Below are 20,167 nucleotides of genomic sequence, written 5' to 3'. Positions count from 1 at the left end.
CTGGATTGGGCTATAGAGCATTTTACAAGCTAATCAATTATACTGGGGCTTTTCGTGTGTTTGAACCAAGTAGTTTATTTACCCTGAAAAAAAGTTACGGACCCCTGCTTCCCAATGAAAAGGTCCTTTAGGGCCACATGACAGACCTGGAAACCCTCATTCCACCATTTGGCCACTATATGTGGAGAAAAGCCTGGTGCTGTTCCTGGGGGCTCGTCCCATACACCCACGCTGCTTTCACTGCCCCACTTCCTCCACTCCTAACTAGTCAGGGCCATTACTCTCTAAGTGTGCTGATCCTGGAGAAGCCGTAACACGATTTATAGTCACTTTAATCTGAGCTGGCTGAGCCCTACGTCTGGGTTGACACGTGTGACACCTGTGTGCCCTATTGGCGTTGTTTAAAATATGCCACAGTGCAAAAGCGAAGGGCCCCATCCAGAGCCAGTTTGTTTTGTCCCTTCAGGGCTACTGTAGAACAATGGCGACAGGCTTTGTCATACCTGTATTATATTCCTTCTCTGCCAAGAAACCCCCCTAAATGCGACACACTGTTCCTTGAACAAAAAAAATGCTCATGTTAAAAAACCCAAACAGCTTGATTAGCTTTGCTTCATAGGATTGTCAAAATGGACTTCACTGGAAAGAGCAGCATCCAGTGATTTGTTGTGCTCTGCAGCGTCTCAGATGAGGGGGAAAGCAGATAGGAGCCCATTGTTTATGGAGTCGAGTGTCAGCTGGAGCAGCATCGCCTGATGTCTGGCTGCAGCTGGTGCGAAGCAGCAGAGGGAGACAGCTGGAAACAACACACTCACACACAGACACACACCTTCACACTGCCCCTGGGTAAAGCCAAGGAGCTGGGACTGTCCGAGACCTCCTCTGAGCTTGCTCAAGAAGCGAAAAACACAGGAGGGGAAGTAAAGCTTCTCTAACTGTGTGAGAGAGGGAAGCAGAGGCAGGACACTGTCAAAGGAAACGTGTCCCCACTAGGGAAGGAAGGGAGGGAAAGGAGGTGAAGGGTTAAAGGATAATCTACAGGGTGAGGGGGATGGTAATGAGGGGGGACGCATGTGTGTACAGCAGGTTTTACAACATGGAGGCCTGCAGGGAGGGTTCAGTGTTAGTAACCAGCAGCTTGTTATTCACAGGAAGGACAGAAGAACAGGTTATAGCTCATAATGGGTGTGACAGCTTTTAAAGACTGGTTTGGTCGGTTTTTTACGGCTCAAGGACACAGAAAACCAGGCTGGTAAGCAGCAGCAACAGCCGAGCGACACTGCTCTGCAGCAGGAGAGAGTCTCTAAACGCTGATCATTTATTTATAATTAGCCCTCGTCACGACTGATTGCAGCTCGGCATACAAATACGAAAAAAAATAACTAAAACTGGGGCGCACCAGCACTCTTCAGTTCTCTTCCCAACTATATTCTGCCTCCTTGAATGCACCACATTGGAGAATGTATTCATGTGTCCCAGTTTACCAAGACCACCAGTGTAAGCCGCTGTGACAAAGCCTGTTTCTCAGAGCATTAAATGTGAATAAGACGTGAGGTTATTTGGGTATTTCTCTCTGTAAGTGTTGACAATAAAAGCTTTCTTCAAACCTCATTTCATTAACTGAACTGGCTAAACAGACGTTCAATTACCTAATTGAATGGATTTGGATTTAAATCCTGTTTTTCTGCACTCCGATGGACGAGGTTTCAAAGTTTCAGAGTGTGTATACGGTCCTCGTGAATAAATATGACCCTAAAACTGAACGACTAATTCAAATGCTTTTTTTTTTCTTTCTTTTTTTAATTCAAACAAATGCAATTTTACAAATTACTAAGAACCAGCTTAACATCAGTTACTATATATTACATGCTTTTCAAATACATAAAAATGCTCTAAAAAAAAAAAAAAGAAAGACGGAACCAGTGTATTTACAATACCAACAATTACATACAGAGTCCCTCTCTTAAGAGAAACTGGGAGCACCACTCCATGATTTCCAGCATGGATGAAAGAACCATGTTACAATTACATTTTAGAAACAGGAATTTCTGTCTCTGCAGTGACTGATCAGATGTGGCAGTGATATCAAAGTTTGTTACTTCAGGTAATACTCAAACGGTGACAAGTATTTGGCTCAATTGTATTGCAAGTACTGACAGTGGAATAGACTGAATACTTTATAAATGACAATCAAGAGTACACTGGTAGTTACAAGCTATGCAATAATAAAACTCTGGTCTCTGGTGACCGCAGGGTGTTCCAGGAAGTAGCCGTCTTTCTGACTCATTTTTAATGAGTTTAATTCTTCATTTTTTGATAATGTCCTTAACAAAGCTTGTCCAATCCTTCATGGTTACAGTGTTCGTACGTGTGTGTGTGTGTGTGTGTGTGTGTGTGTGTGTGTGTGTGTGTGTGTGTGTGTGTGTGTGTGTGTGGGGCAGAGCGTTGTTCATTGTAGCTCACTATGCTCTCACAGAGACAGTCCTAGTCCTTGCTTTATGAAGCTCAAATGTCTACAGAAACACTGAAGATCTTTAGTCCACAATCCTGTTGGCCTGCACCACACGGTCCACAGCAGGTCCTGGTATAGTTTCAATGCACGAGTGCCATCACCACAAGCAACTCGCAATCCAGTAATGACGACGCTCCCGTTGGGTTTTGGTATGATCACAAGGTTGTGCGTCGGTTTGGCTATAGCATCCAAGAGAACAGACAATGAGAGGACTCCAATTCCTTTAACGGTCCAGTTCCTTCATTCTTTGGATCCTCTTGTGAAGGAAAAACAGGTAAGTGCAGTTTAAGGCACAATGACAACTTGGTCATGGTGAAAAAATGAAAACAGCGCATGGACAGTCGGGCGACTATACTATTGTTCCCGGTTTTGAGTCCTCGTGCCACTGGATCTGGTCCTCGGGTCCCAGGTCCGTGTGCATTTGGTGACTGATGTGCGAGTCCACTTGGCTGACGTCGATGTAGGATCTGGAACAGACACAGGGATGGAAAGCGTTAGACAAGGTGGAAAACTGATTGTATCTGCTTTGTAATGCCACTGCAGGAAACTTAACGAAAGAAGAAAAGTCATGTACTTAGTTACCTCATGTGTTTCAGGCATGTTAATATGAATTATAAACCCAGGGTCAAACAGTCTCAACGGACAACACAGCAGATGCACACAGACATTGAAACACACGCAGAGCCTTCAAATGCGACGATATTCATGAGTCAAATTTGTTTCCCTCTGCCACACAAGTGCTCTCCCACCACCGCAAGACACCCAGAGTGAAGAAGCAAAAATCAGCCAGAACAATGTGAAATGATTTGGAGCGTTCTGTTAGTCCCTGCCACATATAATTATATATATATATATTAAAAGGGCACACCACCATCACCATGATAACCGTGAGGGGAAGTTTTACAAACTCGTCTCTCACCTATTTTTCTGTGCTGTGACTGATAATTGGGGGAGGGGGATTAATTTCCCTGGTCAGTAGCATAGGCACCACATCTCTCTAAAGGCCCCGTGGGGCACGCCATCCTATCACCGCTCCGCCACTCAAACTCTGTGGGACATCTGCGTATGAGAGGGGGCAAACGTCAAGGGTGAGTGGCAGCACATGGGCAGGGAGTCTCTGCACAGGTCGAGAGGCAGGCAAACAGCAAAGGCAAACAAACTGTGTCAAGCACAAGGCAGAGAAATGTGACCACTGGATGACATAATGCCAGCTGGAAGAGGAAGTAGGGCAGGCATTTTTTTTTTTTTAAAAAAGAAGCCATGCAGTTACTTCATCACATGAGAATGAACGAAAGGCCAGTCAAACATCTCAAAATGCAAAGCTCACTTCAAAACATCAACAAGCAGACTACGGAGTCACGTTGCAGACAAACTAGAAGAAGCAAACGCACAGGCTCCGGCCGTTTCTGTTTACTTACTATGAACTACCTTTAGCAAAGGACACCTTATTGAGCCTGTGCCCTCTGGAGGATTGAGGCTGCGTGGGGCTGGAGGCCACCTGTCTGACCCGACAGCCAGGGGAGTAGGTGGAGGATAAGGGGGGAAAGGAGGAGGAGGGCAGGGAAGAGGTGGAGGAGGAAGCCGAGGAGGAAGAGCTAGCAGGGAAAACGGCACAGCGCCTCCGGCCATCGGGGCTGTGCCAGGGGCCCTTAAAAGGCGGGGAGGCGTCATATCTATAAGAAAGCAGGGGCCAGTGGACAGTTAAGGAGGAGAGCAGAACCAGCCTTAAGCCCTGAGGAGGAACTGACCGCGGGCTGCACAGATCCTATAATCCTACTGCTGAGCCAGGCTGTCATGTTAAGCACACTGACGCTTTCTCATTCCCTAACTTATAGTTGACGAAAAGGTAACAATGGCTATACATCAGTCCACAGTATTGTTGTGCTTAAAAGGGATAACAGACCCCAAATAGCGGCTTATATTTTCTGTAGCCACCCATTCTAGGTAATTAAACAGTAGTGCTTAGGTTAGGATCAGTAGGATCAGGGAGTGGCTTATTGGATAAGGAGATGAGTTGAGGCCATGTTTTTGTTTTCTCACCTGTTGTGGGCGGAGTGGCTGTAAGGCGCTGTGCTGTAGGAGTAGGACTGCGGAGCGTGCGCAGACATGTTGTATTCCGACATACCTCCACCAACACTCATGTGACCTCGCCAGTTTGCGCTAGAGGACACCGTGGACACTGGAGAATGGGAGAAAAAAAGAAAAGAAAAAAAATGGTACTTGAGCAACTGATCCAGCTGCATTTGAAAGCAAGGATAACAACATAACGCACTAGAGACTGTAAGAACGGGCACAGTGATCTCACTTGAGGAGTAGGAGATGTTCCTGCTGTTGTGCGGTGCAGGCATGGTCTGGTAGCCCAGGCTCTGCTGAGAGCCTCGGTCGTAGTCGTAGTTGTACGCAGTCTGTTTTTGTGCAGCGTTGCGATGGTACCAGCCCCTCAAGTGCTCGGCCACCAACGCCTTCTGGACGTTCTTGACGACGGGCTCGTTGCCGCGGGGCGCATGCCGGTTCCTGGGTGGCCTCAGCGTGGCGTACGGGTTCTGCGACATGCCGTCCATCTCGTCGGTGCCGTAGTGAGCGTGCATGTCGTGGCTTTGGTACATTGTTGGGCCGACGTGGTATGAGGGGTTGACGCTATAGTGTCCTTCCATCTCGTCGTACATGTAGGCTCCGTTGGAGTACGGCTCCGGGTCGGCGTAGCTGGGATAGCCCGTCACGTAGTAGGCCGTGGTGGTGGGTCTGGCCCGTGGTTGGTAGGCGTAGCAGCGGGTGTCCGGCTGAGCCAGGTTGGGCATGCTGCCCGTGTTGGCGTATAGGTCTTTTCTGTGGCGGCCGCGGGCTCTGCGCCTTTGCGTGTGATGTCCGGGGACGCTGTACTCAACACTGGACTGGCTTGTGTAGGAGGAGCCGTCGTCAAGGACCTCAGTGCTGTTGCTGCGTCGGGCTGGGGAGAAGGTCAACGTTGGCACGGGAGGCTCGGCCTCGGTCATAAGCCGAGACTGGGACTCCAGACTGCCGCTGCGTTGGCGGAAATGCTGTGGCGCATCCTCTGATCTACGATTTAAAAAACAATTATTGAAAGCTGTTCTTTAAAACTGTCCATGTGTTGCCATGTGCCATCTTCATTCATTTAGCTGCCGGCATACGGATTGTGGTTTCTTATAGATGTGTTGAAAATGGGGCACACACACACACACACACACATGCACAACAAGGATGTGAATGACACGATTGATGAATAATTGGCTCCAAGAGTTGTCGGTGAAGCAGATATTTGAGAGCAAAAAAAGTAACATTAAATAAAATTTAAGAAATCAGGTCTCTACCTGAGCTGGTTGCTGCTGTAGGCGTTGCGGGTGAGGAGGGGTGTGGGGGGCATGCTGCGGGCGTCACGTGGCTGTCTGGAAGCTGGTTTGAACGGGCTGCTGTGGCTTGATAAGGCATCGCTGTGACTGCAGTGGAGTGATTCCTGGACGTGGCCGTAATTGAATCTGGAACGCGGATGAGAACAATTTTTTCTCTTTACATCAGAGCTTGTTATTAAGATTAAACACCTCTACCACCTCTTCATCTGCTCTCAAAACTGAAGCAGAAAAAAAATACACCTGGGGGTTTGCGTGTATGCAGCACTAGTTATCACTTACACCTGAATGACTGCCATTACATAGTCCCTCGGCCTTACTTTTCATGCAACATCAAGCATTATGGTTGCTTAAAATGAGATTAAATCGCCCTCATCAGTTTGTAAATAGCCATGAAGTAGCTGCCATTTAAACCATGTTTCTAGGGACATTTTCCTGTTCCCCCCTTTCTTTTCTGCTCTCTGCTTGGATGGGTTGCCTGTGCCTTCACAGGCAGCGACATGTTCTTTTCCATCTATTTTTAAAGTTGGTGCGTTGGGCTGATAAGAGAGAGATTGTTGGAGAGGCAGGAAAAAGGAGGGAGGAGGAGAGTGGCAGGAATGCAGCTCTGGATCGACTCTACAGGTCTGTACTAGCTCTACGCTTAGTACGTCTACAAAAACAACTGTCAGACACACTGAAAACCCAAACATTAATACATTTCATGGGTGGCAGTATACCTGCTGTCAGCATGCTGCTCATTGGCAGAGCCCCGTCTGTCGTTGTAGTGGATGTCCAGAGTGCCAGCATGGTGTGGTCTCGGGGAATACTGAACTGATCTGGACCGCTGCCTCTGGGAGCTGAGCTCATCGTCTGGGAGATAAAAGTGATTGCTTGGTTAAAATAGATCTAAAATGCAGCAACTAGGGGGAGTAAGCACACGCACACGGCTTTGCCTGGGCACGTACCATCATCCAGAGTGAGGCTGTCAGACAGAGAGCTGAGGTCTGAAGGGTTGACATCATCTGGGAACAGAAGAGAGAAGAAAAACGTCCCTCAGAGACGCCTCCGATACTCCACTTTCATAGAAAGTGACAGACTTTGATAAAAAATGCTCTGTTCTTAGAATCTTTAAGAAGCTTAGCCTTTGTAGGGTTTTAACTGCTGTTGTTGATGAAATATACCTGCTAAGATCAACGACGCTCTCTGGGTGGGTTTCTTTCCCTTCTTGATCCTGTAGGCATTGATCTCCTTCTCGATCTCCTCCAGCTTCCTCATTGCATCAAGACAATTGTTTCTCCTCTTTTTCTTCACTGTCTTGCAAAGATCGCCTTCGTTGGATAACTTGATAGCCGCTTCCACGATCTTCTGCTGCAGGGCGAACCTGCTCTCCAGATTCCTCAGATGTGGGTCCTGCAGGGGAACATGCAACACACCGTTAGATGGGAGTTTGCCAAAACGTCAATGGCAATACTCGGAGAAAAGTAACTTCAAAAGATTTTAATTTCAGTGTGCCAACATTCATTCATTCATTCATATATATATATATATATAAGCCGGTTTCCATCCACAAGTCAATTGGGAAAGTGTGTGTGTCTATATATATATATATATATATATATATATATATATATAGACACACACACACACACTTTCCCAATTGACTTGTGGATGGAAACCGGCTTAAAATCACAACAAATGTCTTATGAAAAAGCATTATGCAATGTAAGCCTCAAACCACATGTTAAACTCTTAAGCCTCATTTCCAAAAGTCAAATGGTCGAAATGGTCTCACGGGAAACAAACACTGTGGTGGAAAGCACAGTGTAACATTCATGATTACACAACGGAAATACATCACAACACAACAACAGCGGTACTGACCTCATCATAGGGGAAGAGGTCGTCCAGCTTGAAGGCTGTCCCGACACGCCGTCGTATGTGAGGCGCCTTCTCCCCTGTGGCCAAGGGATACTCGTCAGGCAATCTGCCCGTAAGCTCCTGCAAATGAGAACCACAACCAACAGTCAGATGTCATTGTTGACATTTCTAAACGCCGTTGGAGAGAAACGGAACGAGAGAGATAACTCACAGCTTCTCTCATGCAGATCTTCTTTAGTTCCTCAATTTTCTGTGCCAGTGTGTCTTGAAGGTGTTTCTCTTTCTTTTTCAACTCGGCGACCTTCTCTTTCTTCTGTTCCTCGCTGACTTCGGAGTCAGCGGAACCTGGAATATGTGCACATCTGATTAACTACAAATTATAGCACTCAATCATCACTCATCACTCGGATGTGGAGCAGGAGCCATTAGCCGATTAACTCCCTGCTTACCGGCCGAGATGAGGCTGCCGTTGCTGGCCATGATAAGCTGGTCTCTGCTCTCAATGCTGGAAAGTTTAGTGATGATCCGCGGGGCGCAGATCTCTGTGAGGTCTATGGCGATGTCTCCTGAACTCCTGGTGGTGGACATATTTGACTGCAAGGAGGAGCGGGGGAGAGTTAGAAGGATGACACAGTAAAGGAGTAGTAAAGGAGGGATTGTGAGCACTTCATTTTAATGATAGTAGCGGCTCTATTTGCATGCTCGGTACTCAGAGCGCGCTGCTCTGTCATCAATCAGTGCGGGCTCTATTCCATGAACATTGACCCACCATCTGCCTTTGAGGGAGACAGTAGCTGAATAACCTCATTTGACTGCAGCCACGCACTCATCAATCCCTGCCACAAAGTGCACATTTCAACTGTATAATAGCCCCCAATGCTTTGCTAATGTGCATCGCAAAGACAAAGACGTGTGTATCTTTGGCTTATTCGGACAAGTTTCAACACTGTTTCAAATATGTTTCATCTTAAGCTACAGACAATGCAAAAATAGGCATAATATTAGGCACTCTCTCTACAACTATATCATTCTGCCTGCTACATCGGCAGTGTGATAAAACATATTTGACACAAATGCATGCTTTTCTGCATTTTCAAATCAAGCTACCCAACAGCCTGTTACCTCAGTGTCAATAGACCAAGGATATGACAATTTCTCGACACCAGGCTAAGGACCTATTTACATTAAACCTGTCATATCCCTTTATTTACACAAGCCATGAGCATGGGACCCGGATCAGGCAGCGCATCACATGATGAACAGTCATGATTACACTATGCTGTGACACTTGCACAATAACCTTTTACTCAAACATAACTTCTGTCCATATTTAAACTGGAAAAGAAAGACTTCTCTACCACGTGGCGCAGTATGTTTTAAAGGCTCTTTTTCACAGCCTGGTGGAGTCAGTTAAATGAGCATTGCAGAATATGAGACAATTTTCAACAATATTTGACTTGGCAAGAGGAAGAGAACAGACACTCACTTTGCTTGTCTTCCTGTCTAGGTAGAACTGGTGCTGACTGATGGCCATCACCCAGATGGTTTTAATCAGAGCGTGGCTGGCATACCATGTGTGAATAACCAGACCAGTCTGCCCAAATGTTCGCTTGGTCACTGTTCTTCTGTGGAGGATAATAAGACAAAAGGTTCAGTACTTGTTCTGATCCAAGAGTCAAATCTGTTCAACAGCTGCACACAAACACAAAACAGTTGAAGGGAGATGGATTAAAAATGCTTTAATTAAGCTTAGCAACAAAAAAAGGTTTAAATCAACAATTATTTTTGGGGCGTTTGTGACTGTGTGACGAGCAGCGACATCAAGCTCCTTTTTGAAACAGACAGAGAGAGGGCTTCAATAACAGCTTTGGAGGCTTACATAGCCACATAAAAGCTTGTGTGAGGGGCATAGGTCTTATTGCAAACATACAGTGATAAAATGGATGTTATACAGCAAGAAAACACTCATTGTACAGAAAAAGCTACAGCCATTAACATGGTGCCCAAAGCGGGCCACTGGCTGCAGATGCTCTTCACACTGTGCAAGGTGTAGGATAAGGACATCTGAAGCAAGCAGCAGCTAAACAACAGGGGGAAAACAGTAAAAGGACCTATTAAATTCAGTTAAAATAGATTAGGCAGTTTGCCTTCTCTGACCTGTGTGGGTCGTTTACTTCAACAGCGAATTTCTTCTCTCGAAAATACAAATTCTCTAACTGCTTCCACTGGTACAGCTGTGGAGAGAACGAGGCAGAGAGGGGGAGGAGGGGTCGAGAGGCATGACACATCATTGATTGCACAAGCCAACACAGGGCTATCAACTAAAATGTGAATTTGCACTACATGAAACAGAAATGTAATTTGACACACAAAGGATTGCACCAAATCACTCAGAAAAGCTTTCCTGTTCTCGTTAAGTTGCAACATTAGCAGAATCAACATAAAAGCAGCTGAAGCTGTGAATGGGGCTCGGCGGGCCAGCCAGTCAAGCGTAGGTTTGGTGTAACACAGGTGTAATAATAACGCTGCTGTGAGTGAATGGCGCAGAATGGTGCCAGGCGACAAGCAAGTTTCTCATTGCACCGTGCTGAGGAGGGAGGCAGAGGCAGGACTGTGTCAGAATGAAACATCTGCTACACTAAAACTGGGCTCACTGAATAGCCCTGGAGCCACTTGTCTGTGAACAACTCTTGCCTGCTCACTGCTCTGCACTGTGAACACATTTCCACTTTCACCGGGACAAACAAATTTGCTGAGTATAGTTTATACTGGGCAAACTAATGATAAACACATTACATGTCTTCCTTTACAACAATGCGGCTCACACAGTGACAGAGCTATGTAGGTCCCATAGAGCAGGTACAACGCCACAGAGAACATTTAGGAGCATGTAAAACATTAAATATCTATTTAAAATAGCTGAACAGGTAATAGTTCGAATGGCTTACCGTCAAGGGTATTTTTGCGCTTATCAAATCCCTGCTGAATTATCTTGGTTTGTATTGAATCCGACCACTCTTGAGTTTCCCACAGGGCTAGAGCTTCCCTGAACAATACACTCTCTTGTCTGCTCTCAGGGAGCCAGATAGGTGTTGCAAGAGTTTCAGCTGAGCTGGCCACGCCCCTTTCATCACCCCCACCGCCTCTGACATCACAGATACCTCAGGCTGCCTTCGATGCTCAACTCTGCTCTGCTCTTCTCTCTCTCCCTCCTACACAGCTCACTTCCCTTCAGTCAGACCAGACAAGCAGGTTGGACACAAGTATTGGCAGGGCTGGGTTTTTGCCTCGTTTGAAGTCATTTTGTCTCTGCTCCACTTCCCGTAACTTGTAGATAAGTCATCATTCCCCGCAGACTTTGAATACTCCACTTCCATTCTCTGCTTTTCATATTGTAAATACCACACAAAGCACTGCTGTGAGGCTGAATCTACTATAACCATCTCCCCCACCGGGGCAAACATGTTAGGAATCTGTTATTGTGGTCTAATCATTAATAGCAGGGGCTCTCTTCACTTTTTTAAGTGGCAAAGGGAACACTCTGTCAGCTAACCAGGCAAAAAGAAACACTGCACCATGCCAACAAGCACAAGCCCTGATAGGTTAAACATGTAGTTTGACACTCACAGGAAACTTCCATTTGATATGAACAATACATGTGGGATTGTTTTACTCTGAAGCTATACTGCTATTATCCATGACATCACAGAATGACAAAGTTTGATTTATTGTCAAAGAAAAGCAAACATTGTCTTTATAATTGCAGTTATCGCATATAGTAAGACTATCAGTAAAATGCAGCGCATGGTACTAAATGAACAATGGGAATCACCTGGCCAGCAGAACTCTTCCAAAAAAGCTCACCCCACGGTAGAGGGGAACCCAATGCCAATTCACACCCTCTCGTCACAATCACAAGCATCATTTACATTGTAACAACAGATCTAAAACAAAGGTCTCAAAGGACATTAAACACACTTTCACAGGAACATTCCTCCTATTAGAGAAACTCCACACCTGTGTGTCAGCACCTACAAAAAAACTGCTACAGGAATCTGCTGTGACGGCTGCTGAAGCCACGGCCAAAGTATTTCAAGGATGTGACACACCTCAGCTCCACAATCACAAGACTGCAAGAAATCCTTGTAAAGAGCAACTTGCAGGGTGTTTTTTTTAAACTAATTACTTCCTGGTCTCTTGCTGCAATTACACCCTCTTCACCTTTGAAACCTCACTCTGGTCATTTAACACACAGTATAATGCCCATAATAGGAATCCAGGTATTATCCAGGTGTATAGATGTATTTAGTAAGTAGTTTCTAAAAAAAAGAAAATCCTACTCTGTGATTCACTCTGGTCAACCTGCAAGTGGAAACGGTCTGAGGAATCATCATGCACACAAAAGGTGACTTACTCTGTATCTATGTAAAGCAGTGAGTCATTGATTAAACTCTGAGGGAGAGCAGCGAACACGCCAGCTTCAGTGAATGCACTGGATTTTGTGTAGCTTCTATAGTATTTTGTAGTTCATCTCCTCTTGTTTTTGCCAAACATTTCATTACAGGCGGGTGGTAGTGAACCATAAATGCCTGTGGTTTCAGATGGGCTCAGGCTGATCACACCCACAACCCAAGGAGCCCCCAGGGGCCGCAATCGTGCAGAATCTAACATGGATGAAAATGTGTCAAAAGGCTCTGACTCACACCTGTACAGAGAAAGAGCTGCCACACCCTCCACACAACACGTCATGTTCGGGCTCCGTCTGCCTGGCAACACTGTATGTTTCCACAGCAGGAGGCATAGCTTTAAGTTGTGAAAACATGACAAGAAGAAGACACCGGAAACTAAGTTAAATCAAAATCAAAATGAAAGCCGGGAGAGTTGGTGTGTATCATTTAAACTCGCACAACTAAGAGACTTAACCGTTCTTTCAGGCCTCTCATATCATGTAATTACTACCCAGAGGCGGACACTGTCACCTGATAATAAAACTGAAGATTTATTTTGGTTCTGCTGGCTCATCATATGTGCGGACCAGCATGTGGTCTCAGAGAGTGTCCCAGCACCCACTGGGAGAGTGGCACAGAGAGAGGAAGAGGGACAGAAGAGTGTCCCGGTTTGATTCAGAGAGAATTAAGTCTTGACTGGCCATCTGCTTTAGTCCCATCGTGTGTCCCGGAAACACACTTTTTTCGTCCACGCCCTGTTGAGGTCCTCCATTTGTGTTCCTCACATTATATAGTTTAGCTCATCCTCTTCCGAAGGAACATGTTGCTTCTCCTCTGGGTCCCTTCTATTCAACCTTTGTGCACTGCGGCTCTTTGCAACGCTTAGCCTTTGCCTTTTTTCTATGTAGTGCTCACTTACACTGCATCTGACGCGCAATGGAAATGACAGAGCATTCACATTACTAAATGTGCCACTTCTCTTAAACACAGCAGGCAGAGTGGGCTTTTGAGTGCCAGGCTATTCAAGGTAAAGTGGTGAAACTGGCATGCACGCAGGGGAAGATAATGGGAGTGTAGCTGCTTTCAATGATTTCCTCAAAACTTCAAAATAGAAACATTTTGAAAAAAGAAAAGAAAATAAATCTTCACAACTTCCAACCAAACAACCCAGCCCCCTACATAGATAATTGTTTGGCATGGTTAGATCAATTGTGTTCCCTCCAAGACACACACATAGATTACCATAATGAATGCAGCAGGGTGAGAAGGGCTGGGCAGAGAGCAAGGAGGGATGGGCTGGGGTGAATACATACAGGGGCTGTGAACTTTATCAAATATTCACAAGTAACAGAGGACTCCCTCGGAGGCAAATGAAAGTAGCCATACAGTTCCAATTGTCAGTAAGTAAAAACGGAAAAACAAAAAAAAACATCCAATGGCTGTCCTTAAACTTCAAACGCCCACCCACCTGACTGGTACTGTGCCATCCGACAGACCTAAAAGTCTGCTGCTTCCCACAGAGAACCATAATTACACCTTCCATAGGAGGGTCGGTAGAGACATACTGCCTCAGTGTAGCAGCACACCCTGCTAAGTCAACAGGTCCCTGCCATGTGACAACAGTTACAGCGAGTTTAATGAAAGAGGCTTAGGGAGAAACGCTTGATAGAGACACTATCACATAACATTGAGGTTAAGTACAAACTAAAAAAAGTAGTACACTTTATTTTTGTACGGAAAGTACTTCATAAAATGCTCATGAAGAGCTTTCTACAGACTAGAAGAGTGGCTTGATATACATTATAAAGTTAAGAAAGTCAGTTTGTGCCTTCTTTAATGTGAAATTAAAGGTAAAGTTGACACTTGGGAAAAGTTTACTTTACTTTTATAGGACACTGCCCGACCGAACAGACGTTATAATCAAAAGGGAACATTCTATATTATGTTATGCTGTGTGTGGGTATTTTTGCACTTCTACTTTGTTTAAGATCGAACTGTTTTATAACCCAATAACAAGTCACTCCACTGTTGATCATAATGTACTGTGTTAGCTCTTCTACCTACAGCCTTGACTGTTAGCCGCAAATACTGATACTCCAATATATTTTCCCATCTGTCTTCCTCCTTCTACTGACTGACATGGGAACCAGTGTCTTCCTTACACCTATTTACAGTCTGGATGGATCATTAACCAGCTAACAAGAGGCACGGTGATGGAAGCTGTGCTTTCAATTAGTACATATATTTACAACAGTGCTCTATCCTAAATACCTGCACAAGAAGTTAAAGCCCATAACTTTTAAGGATTATTTGTTTTCCTTATTTGAGCGTTAAAGTCACTGTAAGAAAACCATGACATTTTTTTTTATGAAGTCCAAACCCCAAGTTAATCCCAGAGGGCTTTTAAGTTGTACAACATATGAAATCCTGTATCCTTATATTTTTTTCATGGATGAGAAAAAACTCCAGACAAAAACATTTTTAAAAAAATTAAAAAAAAGAGGTCGTCCTACCTTTCTCGGCTTCAGTTTATCCTGCAGATCGTACTGGCCGATACCTTTGTAGCTGACTCCCAGCCACCACGGTAGTCCTTGCTTGTCCTGCATGAAAGCACATGCACAAATCACACCACCACTCATTAGAGGTAGCTTTATTGGTGAGAGTTTGAGAAAAAAACAAAAAAAGGCCTGTTACAAAAGCAATTATCTCATTAGGTTCACAGCAATAGCAACAAAAGAAGAGATCAAATACATTGAAGGCCTTTAAATCTCTGCAAGCCTGACTGAGTCGTTTTAACGCCCCTGTTTGATCTCCTCAGACACCTTGATTTAATAAGGCTTGGTTGGGAAAGTCAGAGGAAGCAAGTAAAAGTAAGCAAGGTTGGAGGAATCACATAAAACACGCTAACTAAATGTGCTACAGTGGTTTACTGGATTTATAGTTTTTGAATTATTCAAGGTGCAATTCAGTACTGCAAGTCAGTTTGTATTTTTCTATCCCACCCAAGCAGGTCGAGTGCTGTGTGTTATTGCAGTAACATGCATGTGTTACTGCTTTACACAGATTTTTAAAAAGAAAAGGCCTCATGATCAAAGCTTTAAGCTCAATGCTAAACATTCAGGTGAATAAAGTTCAGATTGTTGTGTTAGCTTGGATGCAGAAAAAATTGAAGCCGGCATGTTGACAGAAGCTTGTTCAGAGGTTAAGCTGCTTCATTACTCGGGGCACCACTGTTACCTTCACTGGATAGTAATGGACTCCGTATGTCGGCAGGGATTCCACCAGGGCCAGATACCTTCAGAGAAGAAGGGAACAGGTTAACATGAATTCCACCATTTGCACTGCATCCCCATCAACCGATGGCTGTTTATCAACAGACAGAGTGTGATTTAAGCTACAGTCATTGAGAAGCCACAGTCATTTGTAGTGGCAAGCTGATCGATTAGTTTCAGGTCTGTGACAGAGGGAGCGTCAATTGATCAGTTCAAGGGCACAAATCATTCCAGCGGGAATGACCCAGGGTTTCTCTGAGGGTAAAAAGAAAAGCGCAGTGGCGGACCAACATCCTCCCAAGGCTGGCTGGGTGCCTAGTCAAAGAGCACCTCCTCTAATTAATGACACATTCTGGCGTGGTGACAGCCACCTCCTACAACAACAGGCACACCAGGGCAGACGCGTGAGGTTAAACAGGAAGAATTGGAATAGGTGCTGGAGAACTGGGGCATCAGAACTAGTAGTGCATAACTTTTGGGGAACACAGGTTAATCAGAACACACACACACACACACACACACACACACACACACACACACACACACACACACACACACACACACACACACACACACACACACACACACACACACACACACACACACACACACACACACACACACACACACTATTGTTTTACTTACTGCACAATGCTTTGCCCTCTGGTCAGTCCCTTCAGTTTCTTGTAATGTTCAATCACTTTGTCCTCACTGCAAATGGATAGATAAATAATTTAATGAACAATCCATAAAGTGTTGCACATTCCAGCCACAGAGGGATTGCGAGAGGGCTCTTTCTTTGACACAAATTCTGTCTGCTCATGCAGAAAATGCAGTCTGGCCTACTGGCCCGCTGATGGCTCTCATCTACCTCTCCTGCAAATGCGTCACATTTACTCGTCACTGTAATCATCCCTTTTAACAGCATATCGAGACTGCAAACCAACTGTGGCTGTACAGACAGAAAAAAAGACTGATTTTAATTTGGATATTGAACTGAATCAGAGGCAGCAGTAGCCTTACATGACCGTTTAGCGAGATGAAGAGAGGGGACAAGCAGAGGAGAGAGAGAAAAAAACAGCAGTGAGTGAGGATTGAAGAGACAGACAGCAATCCTTTAGATAGCCAGTGGCTGTCAGCACCTCTCTGTGCGCTTGCAGGGTCTAATGGGCAAACGTAATTAACACAACCCAGGCATTAATTAGGCAGCCCCATCAGAGGCAAAACCATCTGCCAAGTACTGGGCCGTTCTGTTCTGTTGACACGGTTCCCCTCAAAATTGCTATTCTGGGTGAAATTACTGCTTTGTGCAACCATGTGGTACTGACCACCGAGGCTATTTGACATCTGAATTGAAAGCGTATCTTGTGGAGAAAGGGCTAAACTTACCAGTAATTGAGAGACGGGTGCTCCCTTAATACTCTGGTGGGCAGAACTGGGAGCTGCTTCAGGTCTGATCTGGCAGTCTCAGCACTGACAAAAAACAAAAACATCAGATCCACACGTTAAAAGCAACAAATGTATTCATTCACAAAAAAAAGTAATTTCTTGTTACTCATCTATGCTTTAGCTGGGTGAGAAACAACAAAGCACCTAAAATACATTGATTAATAGGAGACAGGTTATCATGGTCTAATTACCACTACTCACCAATTCAATGATAATCTCTATATTTAGACATTTACATTACCCTGTTAACGGCTATCCCTAACCCTAGTGTTCAGACCAGCATGTGGACCATAAGGAAAGTGCAGGTAGCTGTTTCAACAATATTCTCAATTGAAAGTCTAAAAATGGGTTGAGAACATTTCTCCACGTTCGTATTTTCACAATGTGGTTTGAACTTCTATCTCAAGGCAGGACAGCAATATTTCATGTTTGCAAACCTTTAGGGAAGGTGCAGTGTCAGGATATTGTTTTCATCTTTCTTACTTATAAATAGTAGCACTACTTGCCAAGACTAAACTTGAGCTTCACTCATGTCTTGCCAGACTTGACATATAAAAGCACATGCAGGGTCTTTAAATCAGAGGGAGCCTTTAAAAAAAAGGGGGGGGGGGGTCTGGCAAGGTATCTTAAAAAAAAAAAAATCAAAGCCATTTCATGCAGTAGTGACGCACTCCACACAGCTATTCTCTGTTCTTGTTGGTAAACTACTTTATATTGATTCACACCATGACAGATGCAACAGGTCCAATTGGTCTCACACACAAATTCTGCCAAAAATGCCGTAAACAGAGAAACAGGCTACCCTATCTGTTCAGACAAAATCGTGGTGTTTGTCACGGTCAAGGCCCTCGATAGTAAGTGAACTATGGGTCACTTGAACATCATGTAGGTGGGAGTACTGGATCTACAGTTTCTGCTGGACAAAAAGGTCTCTGGTTTGGCGGGCCAGTCCTCTGGAGTCCTGAACAAAAGCCATTCACAAGCACTTGGCAGCCTCTCCTTGTGTTGAAAAGCATCGTATGAGCCTCTCTGAGACGGAACTAAAATGTGTAGGTCCGACTTTACATGAGAAAAACTCCTGGAAGATCAAGATCCTCAGGTATTCTACCAGCTATAACAACAACATAGCAATATAAACCTTTGGATGAGTTGAGGCCAACGGCTATTTGACCTTGAACTTCAACTTAAATCCTGTTCTTTAAAGATGAATGGAATTTAATAGCCGCTGACATGGTAGGAGAAAACCATCATGATCCAGTTATGTGAAGTAGCTTACTAAACAAAAACGGGTATGAGGCGCTGTAAGGGCAGAGGCACTTGAATCACTCTTCCCTGTAGCTACCTCTCCTAGGTTGACTGGGTTCTGCTGCCGCGGCACTTTGCCGCATGTTTGATGGCGTACGTTTTATGGCGAGGCTGGGGCCTGGCGTTGTCTGGGTGATCTACTCCACAGCCGCGCTGCCGCGTCAGCAATCTGGAATTCATTACTACGTCTGTTATCTCCCCGCAGCCGGCAGCACGGGGGCAATTCCTACACCCGGCCCAGCGCTGCCTACCCAGCGTGGGGAGAGATAATACTCATGTGTCAGCTTTTCCACGGGGCTGAGACGTGGTGACTGTGGAGGGAGAACAATGAGAGAGCCTGTTGCTGTGAACGAACCACTAACTACAGACTACACCTGCAAATAGAATGGAAGACTAGAACTGTCCGGCTGTAATATTGGTTGATGTGGGAAACCTCTGAACAAAACTGGCATTGTTCTGATCCCAGTTGATTTAACATTACAAAAGTTAATTCATAGTGATGAGAATAGAAATCCCCGATTGGTTACTCTATAAAAAAAAACATAATTATAGACATCAATCAATTTAGTGATTTCCTACGTTTTCCGCAATCTCTTTCATCAACTTTCAGCGAGGAGTTGTAATTTGTGGCAATCTGCTATGGATTAAAACTGCAGGTGGTGTGAGTCAGTGCTGTAAGACGCAACGCAACACTGATTGACGGAGGGGAATTCTGATGAATACAATCTGAAACCTGATGGCGCATTTATTCAATGCACAGCAGGGAGTTTGCCCACACCACCACAATAACAGTCAGTCCTCTAGACGCCAAGTTGTCTACCATTGGACAGGGAGTCTTGGCTCATCCCTCTTAAGGCAGCTGACTGTAGAAGGAGGACTCCCTAACTCCTCCATAACTAATCTCACTGCTCTAGGGCCCTTTGCTGATACAGTGTAGAGAAGACACATGTATATTATATGCTTTATGAGGAGATTTACTGGGCCTGTTCTCTCAAAGAAGTAGTTCAAAGGACATTACAGACAGGAATGAGAAATACTGCCACAGGACATCGGGTGATGCATCACTGCGATAATACTGTTAGATGTTGGGGCCAGTGTTACATTCAAGTAATGGCATTTCGAGAAAAACTGGAGTAAAAAAAGTGTCTTAAAACCTAATATCTACAAACTATAATCAAAATGCACAGGGGAGAAAGTAGTTTATTTGCAAATAAAGAAAAAGACAGCTTGATTTGGCTACACTCCCATCCCTGGTGATTCAACCAGATTTGTTGGCAGGTTATCTTTTATTGTGCTTTCAGAGTCAGGACAAAGAACAGCCCATCCCCACACCCACGTGAGCTGAAAGTTCAGACTGCACACTACACTTCAAGGCGAAGTAGCTCTGAATCAAAACACCTAGGCATACAACTGTATAAAAGCTGCAATGAATAGCAACGAACATGTATCAAAAGACAGTTTGTTTCTTTTGTTTCGTTTCTTTTTCGCAGGGGGTGGGGGCGGGAGGGTGGGGGGGTGGGGGTTCAAACTGCATTTTGGGGCTACAATTTGACAAGTGGTCAAACTGCATTTTCAGCAGTGCATGTATGACCATTCAAACCATACACATGCAATTCTTAACAGAGCTCAAATCTTTGTGTCCACATAATGACTGGGAGGCCTTTTGAGGCAGAGCACTGGGACAGCACACCAGTTGTGCCACTTCAACTTGCTCAGTCACTGACTCAAACAGAGCAGTGTTTACTAATCACAGCCAATGCCCTTCACTCCTACAGCTTGCAAAAAAAGAAAAGAAAAGCGCAACATACTTTATCAGCAGGTCAAGCCTCTGAGAGCACGGCCCACAATGAAAACATTATCTCCATAGTGCACTGTTTATCAAGGTTTTGTACATATTTCTCACACCAGTGTCAGCCAAATCGTGTACACGTTGTCCATGTATTTTATTTATTGTTT

At 44.8% G+C, this 20,167-nt stretch overlaps 1 protein-coding gene across 5 annotated transcripts in view; it reads right to left on the bottom strand.

Annotated features, from left to right (window-relative positions):
• Positions 1-1,842: 1,842 nt before the first annotated feature.
• frmd4ba (FERM domain containing 4Ba) overlaps positions 1,843-20,167 on the bottom strand; it is a 41,268-nt gene continuing 22,943 nt past the window's right edge. Inside the window, exons 8-24 of one of the 5 annotated variants that reach the window (XM_068593905.1) lie at positions 16,847-16,930; positions 16,103-16,168; positions 15,423-15,480; positions 14,699-14,785; positions 9,895-9,971; positions 9,224-9,362; positions 8,187-8,331; positions 7,949-8,082; positions 7,741-7,857; positions 7,041-7,269; positions 6,825-6,881; positions 6,597-6,729; positions 5,842-6,006; positions 4,818-5,569; positions 4,553-4,691; positions 3,432-3,571; positions 2,843-2,979 (exon numbers count right to left, since the gene is read on the bottom strand). In XM_068593905.1, coding sequence (XP_068450006.1) covers positions 3,472-3,571; positions 4,553-4,691; positions 4,818-5,569; positions 5,842-6,006; positions 6,597-6,729; positions 6,825-6,881; positions 7,041-7,269; positions 7,741-7,857; positions 7,949-8,082; positions 8,187-8,331; positions 9,224-9,362; positions 9,895-9,971; positions 14,699-14,785; positions 15,423-15,480; positions 16,103-16,168; positions 16,847-16,930 — 2,482 coding nt within the window. In that variant the 3' untranslated portion in view covers positions 2,843-2,979; positions 3,432-3,471. Of the gene's footprint in view, positions 2,980-3,431; positions 3,572-3,929; positions 4,186-4,552; positions 4,692-4,817; positions 5,570-5,841; positions 6,007-6,596; positions 6,730-6,824; positions 6,882-7,040; positions 7,270-7,740; positions 7,858-7,948; positions 8,083-8,186; positions 8,332-9,223; positions 9,363-9,894; positions 9,972-14,698; positions 14,786-15,422; positions 15,481-16,102; positions 16,169-16,846; positions 16,931-20,167 lie in introns of those variants that run through there. The other 4 variants (XM_068593902.1, XM_068593903.1, XM_068593904.1 and 1 more) reach the window with 4 other exon arrangements.

The sequence above is a fragment of the Clinocottus analis genome, unplaced genomic scaffold (genome assembly GCF_023055335.1).
Source record: "Clinocottus analis isolate CAN_PGR_092001 unplaced genomic scaffold, fCliAna1.0.p SCAF_3, whole genome shotgun sequence".
NCBI classification, from domain to species: Eukaryota; Metazoa; Chordata; class Actinopteri; order Perciformes; family Cottidae; genus Clinocottus; species Clinocottus analis.
The sequence above is the reverse complement of the archived record's forward strand: the minus strand, read 5'-3'. Positions and strand labels throughout refer to the sequence as shown.